This window comes from Mobula birostris, chromosome 15, assembly GCF_030028105.1.
Source record: "Mobula birostris isolate sMobBir1 chromosome 15, sMobBir1.hap1, whole genome shotgun sequence".
Classification (NCBI taxonomy): Eukaryota; Metazoa; Chordata; class Chondrichthyes; order Myliobatiformes; family Myliobatidae; genus Mobula; species Mobula birostris.
Genome location: NC_092384.1, coordinates 50,185,439 through 50,198,170, shown reverse-complemented (window position 1 = coordinate 50,198,170; position 12,732 = coordinate 50,185,439). Strand labels below are relative to the sequence as shown.

General features: G+C 40.9%; 1 protein-coding gene and 1 pseudogene across 2 annotated transcripts in view; one reads left to right on the top strand and one right to left on the bottom strand.

The window, feature by feature from the left end:
• slc22a31 (solute carrier family 22 member 31) overlaps window positions 1-9,425 on the bottom strand; it is a 59,953-nt gene extending 50,528 nt beyond the window's left edge. Inside the window, exons 1-2 of one of the 2 annotated variants that reach the window (XM_072279753.1) lie at window positions 8,988-9,425; window positions 1,874-1,977 (exon numbers count right to left, since the gene is read on the bottom strand). In XM_072279753.1, coding sequence (XP_072135854.1) covers window positions 1,874-1,977; window positions 8,988-9,365 — 482 coding nt within the window. In that variant the 5' untranslated portion in view covers window positions 9,366-9,425. Of the gene's footprint in view, window positions 1-1,873; window positions 1,978-4,279; window positions 4,417-8,987 lie in introns of those variants that run through there. The other variant, XM_072279754.1, reaches the window with a different exon arrangement.
• A 266-nt stretch (window positions 9,426-9,691) lies between these two features.
• LOC140210300 (large ribosomal subunit protein eL38 pseudogene) lies at window positions 9,692-9,915 on the top strand (annotated as a pseudogene).
• Window positions 9,916-12,732: the final 2,817 nt, after the last annotated feature.

The following is a 12,732-nucleotide window of genomic DNA, read 5'->3' as shown; positions in this document are numbered from 1 at the left end:
TTACTTCTATCCCAAAATAAATTCCATCCAATATATTTAGGTGAAATTGCCCATGGAGCTACTTAACTTGGAAACACAAGCCATAGAAGCATAATTAGGCCACATGGCCCATCAAGTCTGCGCTGCCAATCGATCATGGCTGATTTATTTTCCCTCTTCCATTCTCCTGCCTTCTACCTATAACCTTGCACATTCACAATAATCAAGAACCTATAACTTGCGCTTTAAATGTACCCAATGACTTGATCTTTGCAGCTGTCTGTGGCAATGGATTCCACAGATTCACCACCTTCCAGCAAAAGAAACTGTTCCACATTTTTGTTTGAAAGGGACACTTTTTTATTCTGAGGCAGTCCTCTTATCCTAGACTCTCCCACTATTGGAAACATCATCTCCATCTCTTTCTAGTAGGTTTCAATGAGTTAACCCACCCCCCCCCAAATATTCTTCTGAACTCCAGTTGACAGGATCAAAGCCATCAAATGGTCATGTTAACTCTTTCATTCCCAGGATCATTCTGTAAACTTCTTTTAAACCCTCTCTAATGGCAACACTTCTTTGACATGGGGCCAAAAACTCCAAATGTAGTTTGCCCAATGGCTTATCAAGTCTCAACATTACATCCTTGCTTTTATATTATAGTCCTCTCCAAGTGGATGCTAACATTCCATTTGCCTTCCTTACCACTGACTCAACCCTCAACCTGTAAGTTAACTCTTAGGGAATCTTGCACTAGGATTCCCATTTCTTTTTACACTTACGATTACGAAATTTGCTCCCCATTTAGAAATTAGTCTATGCCTTTACTTCTTTTACCTTCTTCCTTTTTGGGCCCCTTATTTTAGAAAGGATGTGTTGAAACTGGAGAGGGTTCAAAGGAGGCTCACAAAAATGATTTCAGGATTGAATGGCTTGGCAGATGAAGAGCATTTGTTGGCTCTGGGCCTGTACTTACTGGAATTCAGAATTTTGAGGGGTGATCGCATTGAAACCTGTTGATAGAGTGGATGTGGAGAAATTGTTTCTATGGTGGGAGAGTCTAAGACCAGAGTTCACAGGTTCAAAATAGAGGGGCGTCTTTCTAGAACAGAGATGAGGAGGAATTTCTTTAGCCAGAGAGTGGTGAACCTGTGGAATTTGTTACCACAGGCAGGTGTGGCAACCAAGTCTTGATGTATACTTAAGGCAGAGGTTGAGAGATTCTTGATTGGTCAGGGTGTGAAGGGCTACAGGGAGAAGGCAGAGATTAGGGCCGAGAGGGAAAATGGATCAGCCATGATGAAATGGTTGAGCACTCGATGGGCCGAGTGGCCTAGTTCTGCTCCTATATCTTACGGTTTTATGGACAAAGTGCATGACATACACTTCCCTACACTATATTCCATCTGGCACTTCTTTGTCCATCATCCTAACATGTCCAAGCCCTTCAGCAGACTCCTTGCTTCCTCAATGCTACCTACCCCTCCACCTATCTTGAAGGATGAATTTCCAAGAGTTCTGGCAATGGGTTATTTGTGTGTTGGAGTGATGCAGTGACGGTAACTCCACATTCTGAAAGTACTGGGATTACTGCTTTTGGCAAACAGACAAGTATGTTTAATAGGGTGTAAATATTTTTGTTAACCTTTTGAAATTTCAATGATTGTAGCTGCTAGATTTTTTTAGTACTAATCAATTCTATATTTGGAAGAATAATGCAAGCTCTTTCATCTACATAATTCTCTTGTTATGCCAGGAATAGAAAAAAAAAGTGTTACAAGTAATACAATAAAAACATTTTTGAAATTTACAATAATAGCTACTTTAATGATTATTAAACACCAAAAACAAATTACTCAAAACTGGAGAGGTCACAATTGGAAAGAAACCTTACCTATCTGCAACAGTTCCAAGGGTCAAGAATCCAACAATCCAGCCAATGGAATAGCCTACTTGCTCCAAAGGAACCTTCCAGTAGTTTTTGCAAACCAAATTCCACTTAAAAATAAATAAAAATAAAACCCATTTTGTCTTAAGAATTCCCAGCATATATTTTGTCAACTTCTCTCTTCTATGAAAAATTCAAACCACAATCCTCATTGTACACAGGCAGAGGGGGTTATGTTTATCAGTGTCCAATGATTAGGTTCTTACCTTTGTCACGGTAACAGGCTCTTCTGGCCCATTGAGCCTGTGGTGCCCAATTACAGCCATGTGACCAACTAACCTACCAACCTGTACACCTTTGGAACATGGGAGGAAACTAGAGCAGCCAGCTGAAACCACGCGGTCTCAGAGAGAACATACAAACTCCTTACAGGCAACCGTGGAATTGAACCTAGGTCACTGGTGCTGTAATAGCATTCAGCTAATCACTAAACTGTGCTGCCCCATCTCAGTTTTGAGAAACTATGAATCAGTGAACATAATGCAGATCCGCATCTGTAGAAAAAGTTCTATTCTCTTCTTTTTTGCTAACTCATGGGATTGAAGATGACCTACAAACCTCATTTCCAGAAAAGTTGGGATATTTTCCAAAATGCAATAAAAACAAAAATCTGTGATGTTAATGCACGTGAACCTTTATTTAACCAACAAAAGTACAAAGAAAAGATTTTCAACAGTTTTACTGACCAACTTAATTGTATTTTGTAAATATACACAGATTTAGAATTTAATGGCTGCAACACACTCAACAACAAAAGTTGGGACAGAGTTAAAATAAGATTGAAAAGTGCACAGAAAAGTCATGCTACTGTGACAATTATAGCCACCTGGGCTCAGGAGTACTTTGGAAAACCATTGTCATTCAACACAGTCCATCACTGCATCCAGAAATGCAACTTTAAACTATATTACGCATGGGGGAAGCCATACATCAACTCTATGCAGAAACGCTGGTGAGTTCTCTGGGCCTGAGCTCATCTCAGATGGACCGAAAGACTGCGGAACCGGGTGCTGTGGTCAGATGAGTCCACATTTCAGCTAGCTTTTGGAAAAAACAGGCGTCGAGTTCTCCGTGCCAAAGATGAAAACAACCATCCAGATTGTTACCAGCAAAAGGTGCAAAAGCCAGCATCTGTGATGGTATGGGGGTGCATCAGTGCCCACGGCATGGGTGAGTTGCATGTATGTGAAGGTACCATTGACTCTGAGGCGTATATTAGGATTTTAGAGAGACATATGTTGCCATCAAGGCAACGTCTCTTCCTGGGCCATCCATGCTTATTTCAGCAGGACAATGCCAGACCACATTCTGCACGGGCTACAACAGCGTGGCTTTGTAGATACAGAGTGCATGTGCTTGACTGGTCTGCTGCCAGTCCAGACTTATCTCTTATTGAAAATGTATGGTGCATCATGAAGAGGAGAATCAGACAACGGAGACCACGGACTGTTGAGCAGCTGAAGTCTTATATCAGGCAAAAATGGACAAAATTTCCAATTGCAAATCTACTACAATTAGTATCCTCAGTTCCAAAACGATTAAAAAGTGTTATTAAAAGGAAAGGTGATGTAACACAATGGCAAACATGCCTCTGTCCCAACTTTTGTTGAGTGTATTGCAGCCATCAAATTCTAAATTTGTGTATGCTTACAAAATACAATTAAGTTGGTCAGTAAAACTATTGAAAATCTTTTCTTTGTACTTTTGTCAGTTAAATAAAGGTTCACGTGAAATAACATATCACAGATTTTTGTTTTTATTGCATTTTGGAAAATATCCCAACTCTTCTGGAAATGGGGTTTGTACTTCCATTTCAGTTCTGAGTTAGCTGAGGAGAACAATGAGGGATCAAAACATTTTGCCACAGCTGGAATGGAAGTCATTCTTGGACTGGTTAACTATGAAGGAAGTTGACATGTACTTTTTAATATTTTAAAACATGGTTTGTACACACTCTTGTGGAGATGTGAAGTTCTCAGCGTCATCCCAAATGTTTCTCTTTTTTGTCATCAGCCATGGATTTCCATAAGTTCACGGTACATTTACAATCTCCCACCCCAATATGAACATCAGCAATTTAAACACTTTCTTCAGTACCCTAACCACCTCCATTGCCATTTCCTGAACACAGATCACAGCATCAATGGTGAGGACCAAGAAGGTATGGTCAAAGGAGGCAGAGGAGAACTACAGGACTGCTTTGAATCGGTCAACTGGACAATATTTAGGGATTAATCTTCAAGGTTGAATGAATATGCCATAGTTGTTACCAACTACATCAAGACCTGTGTGGATGAGTGTGTGCCTTCAAGAACATACCCGACATACACAAACCAAAAGTCATGGACGTACCAGGAGATTCACAGTCTGCTGAGGGCTAGATTTGTGGCACACAAGGTCAATGATCCAGAAATATACAAGCATCTCAGGTACAACATATGGAAGGTTATTTTGAAGGTGAAAAAACAATTCAGATTGTTAGATGTCCTGACGAAGGGTCTCGGCCTGAAACGTCGACTGCACCTCTTCCTACAGATGCTGCTTGGCCTGCTGTGTTCACCAGCAACTTTGATGTGTGTTGCTCAGATTGTTAGATGTGGAATCCTGTGCACATCAGCTCTGGCAGGATTTGCACAACATTTCCTACAAAGCGAAATCTTACATGTGATTCTTCATTCCCAAATGAGCTCAACACCTATTATGCACGCTTTGAAAGGAAGAATAAAACTACATCTGCGGAAATACCTGCAGCATCTGGTGATCCTGTGATTGGTTTCGAAGCCCAAGGTCAAAATCTCTTTCAAGAGGGTGAGCCAGGTCCTAGTGTACCTGGTGAGGCTCTAAAGACCTGTAATAACCAACTGGCAGGAGAGTTCAAAGACATCTTCAATCTTTCACTGCTGTAGTTGGAAATTCCCACTTCCTTCAAAGGACAACAATCATACCAGTGCACAAGAAGAAATGGATGAGCTGTTTCATTGATTATCACCCATCTACTGTGATGAAGTGCTTTGACATTTTCCCAACGCCACAATAGGTCTACAGTGGATGCAATCTAAATGATTCTCCACTTTGCCTTGGATCATCTGAACAATAACAACATCCATGTCAAGCTGCTGTTTATTGAGTATTGCTCAGTGTTGAACATAATCACAAATAACATCTCCTCCTCACTAATAATCAATACTGGTGTACCTTAAGGATATGTGCATAATCCACTGTTCTGCTCTCTCTGCACCCATGATTGTGTGGCTGGACAGAGTTCAAACACCATCTATAAATTTGTCAATGACCTAACTATTGTGATGAGGAGGCATACAGGAGTGAGACAGATTGGCACTCAACAACAGCAAGAGCAGGGAATTGATTTTGTACATCAGGAAGGGGAAGTCAAGGGAAAACACATCAGTTCTTACTGAGGAATCAGAAGTGGAAAGGGTGGGTAGTTTAAGTTCCTGGGTTTCAAGATCTTTGAGGATCTCTCCTTGGCTGAACATATTGATGCAATTACAAAGAAGGCATGACGGTGGGTATATTTCATTAGAAGTTTGAGGAGACTTCATATGTCACCAAAGACACTCGCAAATTTCTACGGATGTACCGCGGAGAGCATTCTAAATGTTTGCATCACCATCTGGTATGGAGGAGGCACCGCACAGGATGGGAAAAGGCTGCAGAAAGTTGCAAACTCAGTGAGCTGTATGATGGGCAAGAACCTCCACCACATCCAGCACACTTTCAAAAAACAATGCCTTAAAAAAGGCGGCATCTACCATTATGGACCCTCATCACCCAGGACATTCCCTCCTCATTGCTTTCGTCAAGGATATGGTACAGGACCCCGAAGACACACACTCAATGTTTCAGGAACAACTTCTTCCTCTCCACCATCAGATTTCTGATCGGACAATAAATCAATGAAAACTACTTCACTATTTTTCTTATCTTCTTGCACTACTCATTTTTTAAAAAATATACTGTACTTACTATAATTTAGCTTTTATTATGTATTGCAATGTACTACTGCCTCGAAACAAATTTCATGACGGTGATATTAAACCTGATTCATTTTTATGCATTCATTAACTTGCATCTCAAGGTACTGTACTTCAATGCTTCAAAGTGTGCATATCAGGTCAGTATTATATGACCCAAAATACATTTTCTCACACTTCTCTGGATTAAATTCATCTAAATTTCCAGCTGATCAGTCCTTCTGAATCCTTAGCGAACTCCACTGCGTGGTCACTGATTACATACTATCATATTACTTGCTATCATGTTGCCAACATAGAATGGCGGTGAAAATTCGTGAAAGATTCTCTATGGTTAGCTTGACTTGCAGAGAAAGTTTTGATATTGTGATATGGCTTCCTGCCTTTTGTTGGGAGTTATTTCAGTTGGAACATCATGTCCTTTGTATCTTTTGATAGACAGAATCCACACTAATTTGGGGAGCAGCCCTTCAGCCACTGAGTAGTCACCAATGACCCTTTTCATGGCATTTCCTCTGGTAGGTAGTAGGGAGACCTCTCGGAAACTTATTACAATTGTGACATCTCTGGAATTGTCTCCCTCCTCCATGATACGGGGAAAAAAGCTTGTGAGTACGCATCTGAAATTCCTTTCTGTTAAGTTTTAAATTTCAATGGGGAATCCAGAGATTTTTAAAAAATTACTCTATTGGAGAAGCACTTCATACACCAAGAATTTATGCAACTTCTTTCTCTTAATTACAGGGAGCAGCACTATTTGCCACTACCAATGCATCATTTACAAAAGAAAAATAATGCAAGAACAGAAATATCCTGATAGTTAAATTATGACAATTGGTTCAAAATTTGTGTTACATTGCATTTAAAAAACTCAAATAAAGTGCTCACCAAAAGCACTTTGTGAAGATTACTTACACTGTTTAATACATTATAAACTAATCACTTGTGCATTGGATTCAATGATAGCAATCAGTGCAATAAACATGTAGTTTATCAGCTTTAGTAGCTTGTGAAATACTAGCTTTTCTTTGAGCATCATATAGCATATAATGCTCAAAGTATATAATGACTTCATACCAACACAGAATTGAACTATCTATGGAAATTAACTTTTGAACATCTTGTACAATAACTGAAAAAGAATGGACTGTGTAATGGTTTGGAAAATTTTGTTTTGATTGTGCAAAGAAATGAGTCATGTAAAATGTGTTCCTGGATATGCAAAGTAGAAATAGTGCTGTCACTGTTCTTCCACCAAGCAGGTGAAACTGGTTTGCTAAAATACTGATGTCATTTTAAAGAAGTTTAATAGAGTTTTAATAAGGTGTGTAGTTTACAGTGGACTAATAAAATCAACTTGCTTATTTAAATGAATTACAAAATGCATATGAAAGTGTTAATAATAGCATTATCCACAAGAATTTTACATTAAAGAATGACCAGAAATTACATCTTTATTACTACGCTAATTATCAATATTCTTAATGCAAAGACTGTTCTAAAAAGTGCATTAGGGTCAGCATGTTAAACGCTAAAACAAGTTAGTTGTGAGGAAGATTTTGCATAAGTGGATTCTGAAAAATCCAGCTACTGTCTTATTGACAAATTGAACAGCAATGTTTTATTAAAGATACTGTATCTTGTGGTTAGGAAAGTGCTGAAATGACCACAAACACATTAATCTGACAATCAGATACAGTGATTCTAAACCAATGTTTCCAGCTACAGATTGTCCATGGAATGGGCTGCCGGCGACTGTGGTGGAGGCAGATACGATAGGGTCTTTTAAGAGACTCCTGGATAGGTACATGGAGCTTAGAAAAGTAGAGGGCTATGGGTAACCAGTGGTAATTTCTAAAGTAAGTACATGTTCGGCACAGCACTGTGGGCCAATGGGCCTGTATTGTGCTGTAGGTTTTCTATGTTTTTGCAGATAAGCATCTCCTTCCAAACAATTTCGGACTTATTTGACTTTGCTAGAATTGGATCTTAAGAGAACTGAAATTTCAGAGGGAAGTAAGTATGAATGAGTGAAGAGAAACTTTTACAAATTCAAAAGCATAGTTTTAGTTCCCAGTGAAAAGGAGGAGAAAGTGACAAGAAACAGTTGGTTTTCCAGGTGAATAGAGTATCTATACATTTGGTACATTACTTCTTTATATTAAAGTGCTGTGTAAATAACTATATACTGATGTTGGTGGTGAAGAGTTGCTGCAACTACTGGGGCATATTTTAAATAAACTGTCAATACAGTTCAGTGGTTAGCTATTTTGCGTATTAGTTAACCTGCAGGTATGAACAAGGGTCTCCATATCCTGCTTCAGAAGTGATATGAAAATAAGGAAAGAAATGTGCTACTTGTTTAAAATTTGCATACCCCAAAGCGCATAAGACACCTTCGCAAAAAAAAGTACAGTATTATTTATCATGTCAGGCATCGCGCCATCCAAACCATGGTCTTCTTACAGGCCGACATAATGTAAAGGTATTGACGCACAGAGACAATTACAAGAGATGGGGGATACACAAATTAACCTGAATCAAAGATATTAGTCATTAAACATCAAATTTATCGTTTTTCTGAGTGACCACAAAACGACAATTAACCGCAAGCCTGGCGTCCAAGATGCAATTGACCATGTGACCCAACGCCAACCTCAAATATGGAAATTAATTAAATACCAGTTGCAGAAAACACAAGTAACAGGCCTGAGCGTGTTTCATGGTTGTATATTAAAGTAATTGTGCAATCAATCAGCTAAACTCAATTTTTTTGAATTGCTATTAGGCCAGAAACGTTTACCGAGAATTGTTTGGCTGATGTATATGTGCAGCAAATAAAACTAGACGACGTACTGTGAAGCTTAACGAACAAGACAAACTTTGGACCGTTTTATTTTCATCACCCCCATCTGGTGTAATTATAAATAATATATAACAGTTGGGGCTGGTGGCGATAAGGTAATATTAATAGTATAGATGATGAAAATACGCGCACTACTAAAGTTGCCGGTGAAGGAGTCTCCTCAGCCCGGTTCCCGCGCACACAACACGCAGCTGCTCACCTGAGTGACGACGTTGGTCTTCAGGCCGACCGGCGGCCCGAACCGCCAGCCCCGGGTGCACGAGACGCTGCCGTTCGGAACCAGCTGGCTCGCGCCGCCGGTGTCCGACGGCGGGTATCGGAGGAGCTGGCAGCGGCTCCAGGCGCCTGTTCCTGGCGGCAGGCTGTAGTTGAGGAGTTGCGCTCCCGACAAGTTTCTCAGGCTTTCGGGGAGCAGCTGCGGGTCGGGCTGACAATGGTGACCTGGCGTTAGCATGAAAAACACGCTGCTGCACAGGCTCAAAGCCACCAGCAGGTCGGGGAAGCAGGCGAAAGCCGCCAGTAGTTTGTGACAGCGGCCGAAGCCTCCAACATGAGGTATGATCCTATCGAACTCCATGCCTTCCGCAAGTTATTCCTTTTCTCACGAGTTTCCGTGCAAACGGTGCGTAGCCGATGAGTCATTGCCGATGACGAATCGCTTACTTTTAAAGTGAGGCGGATGGAAACGTAATTGTTTAGACTTACTTTACAAAAGCGTTTGTAGACGGCTGATGATGCTGGCGTCTAGTCCGTTACCTCACGTTCTTACTGGAAAAATAAATCAATATCAGTTCAAAGAAACGTAATTTCTTCAGTGTCCTTGATTCACAAAACTAGTTAAAATGCTAGAGCAACGTTCCAATATATATCTTTCTCTCGGTAGCGGCTCAGCTTCAGGTGCCTCCACCGCTGGATCTGCCGCGACCATGCCTCGTATAATTGCTGAAATCAAAGATTTCTTGCTAACAGCAAGGAGGATGCAAAATCTGTGAAAATCAAGAACAAAGATAACGTAAAATTTAAAGTACGGTGCAGTAGGTATCTGTACACACTAGTGATCACACAGAAAAAAGGCTGAAAAACTCACAGTCCTTGCCCCAGGTTTGACTGTCAAAGAACTAAAGTGAAGAGTTGCAATTTCAATGTTCAGATTTTATTGAAATAAAACAATAACATTATAACACGCACCCGAATGGACAACGACCTACTTCTACCTGGCTGAACCCAATTAATACGCAGTAAATCAGAACTACTGAAGATTTACTATTGCATTCATACTTAAGACCAGGCAGAGCTCGTAAAGCAAAGCCAAGCAAAAGGTCGTACCAGAATTTTATAAAAAGTGGAGACGGGAGATACGCAGCAGGCCGGACAGACTTTGTGGAGTGAGGTAGATCGCCAGAAACAGCTACAGTTGCAGTTCACGCAAAAGCACAGGCATTTGTAGGGGGGGGGGGGAGAGGGGGGAGAGACAGGACGAGAAATGCCCACTGACGCTGACACCAAGGGAAAGTAAAACAGAATGAGTGCCAATGAAAAAAGCAAGGTAGATCCTCACAAAATGCTAGAGGCACTCAGCAGGCCAGGCAACATCTATGGAAAAGAGTAAACAGTCCTAAAGAAGGGGCTAGGCCCGAAACGTCGGCTGAAAACCCTTTTCCATAGATGCTGCCTGGCCTGCTGAGTTCCTCCAGCGTCTTGTGTGCGTTGTTTTGGATCTCTAGCATCTGAAAACCTTCTCGTGTTTGTGATGGCAGATGATCTACTGACTCCATTTTCTTGTCCTAACTTCTGCTTCCATCAATAACTTGACATCGTTCCATTATTTTGAATGCAATGGTTGCGACTCGATGGGCCGAGCATATATGTAGGTGGAGATGAGTCCATGGCCAGATCAGCCATGATCTTACTGTATGGCAGAGCAGGCTCGACGGACCAGATGGTCTACTCCTACTCCTATCTATGTAGAGAATACTAAGACTTTTGTTTTCATCTCACTCCCTAAAGAGCTGATTGTGGACTTCAGAAAGGGTAAGGCAAGGGAACACGAACCAATCCTCATAAAGGGATCAGAAGTGAAGAGAGTGAGCAATTTCAAGTTCCTGGGTATCAGTATCTCGGAGGACTTAACCTGGTGCCAACATGGCAATACAGCTATAAAGAAGCAAGACAGTGGCGAAATTTCAATTCAGTAGGAGTGAGGAGATTGGGTTTGAACCTAAAACACTCGCAAATTTCCAGAGATGTACGGTGGACAGCATTCTGACTGGCTGCATCACCCCGGGATGATCGTACTGCACAGGATTGAAGCTGCAGAGTTGTAACATTAGTGAGCTCCGTCATGCGGAGTATCCAAGATATCTTCAAGGAGCGGTGCCTCAAAAAGGTTAACAAATTTCACGACATATGCCGGTGATGATAATTCTGATTTCAGCCAGGGAAATATCGTCTTTTTATCTGTCCTGGGAAAGTTTTAACAAGGTCAGCTGCGGTTTCTCTAAACTCTAAATAATACAAATCTGACCTAATTATCTTTAGGGCTGGCTGATCGAAGGCGAAAGCGTATTAATTAGTTGATTCCCGTTTTCCTGCATCTCAAGAAAGGGAAGGTGGCGGGGTACTAATGTAGCTGTAGGATGTAGAATACTGCACATGGTTTAAATCAGAAATGCCAAAAAAAAGTCGGCCAGCAAAGCAGCAGTAGCCGTAGGAAGAATTTGTCAGTTACCTGAAAAGTACCATAAACCATAGGATTAAATGAAGTGAATGGTCTCTTCAAAATGCTGAAATGGGAAGTGAAGATTTGTCCGCTAGTGGACTCTGCGGAAGGATCACCTGCTGAATGTGGTGTATGCGAGGTGGTAAAGAAAGGGAGAGGAGGAAAACCAGGGGCACTTTGTCCTTGCTTTCTCCAGTAGCAGTGAGGGTAGATACGGAAAATGGGTTGGATGCAGTCAGGGGCTGTATCAACTTAGTAGACATGAAGTTACTGTTCAGAAACATAGCACAGCACAAACCCTTCGGCCCATGACATTCTGTTGACCTTTTAAGCTTTTCCAAGGTCAATCGATTCTTTTCCAACCACATAGGCACAACGATGAAATGTACTTACCTCCATCAATATCCCCAGCAGCAGCACATTACATGTATCCACTACTGTAAAAAATATCTAACTCTGGCATTCATCCTATGCTTTCCTTCAATTATCTTAAAATTATACCCACTCATATCAACCATTTCTGCCCTGAAAAAGATAATCTCCAGTTGTAGACTCAATTTATGCCTCTTACCTTAAACACCTGAATCATGTTATCTCTCATTTTCCTTTGCTCCAAAGAATAAAGCCCTGGTTTATTCAATCCATTTTCATAAGACATAATCTTTAATCCAGATAGGATCCTGGTAAATCTTCTCTGCACCCTCTCTGTAATGAAGAAACCAGAACTGAACTAGTGTTTTTATAGAGATGCAACATCACCTCGCAGCTTTTGAACCCAGTCCCCTTACTAATGAAGGCCAACATACCATATACCTTCTAAACTATCCTATCAACTAGTGTAACAACTTTGAGGGATCTATGGAAGTGGACCTCCATTAATCCTACCATTAATCCTGTACTGTGCCTTCAAGTTCAGTTTTTCAAAGTGTATTACTTCACACTTTTCCACATTGAACTCGATCTACCACTTCTCAGTCCAGGTCTGCATTCTATTAATGTTTCATTATAACCTATGCCAACCTTTTACACCACCCACAATACCACCAACCTTTGTGTCAGCTGCAAACTAACTCGGCTACCTTTCAACTTCCAAGTAATTTATAAAAAATCACAAAGAGCAAGGATCCCAGAACAGATCCCCATGGAAAACTACTGGTCACTTATCACCAGGCAGAATATATTCCATCTGCTACCATCTTGTACCTTCAGTGGGCAAGCAAATAAC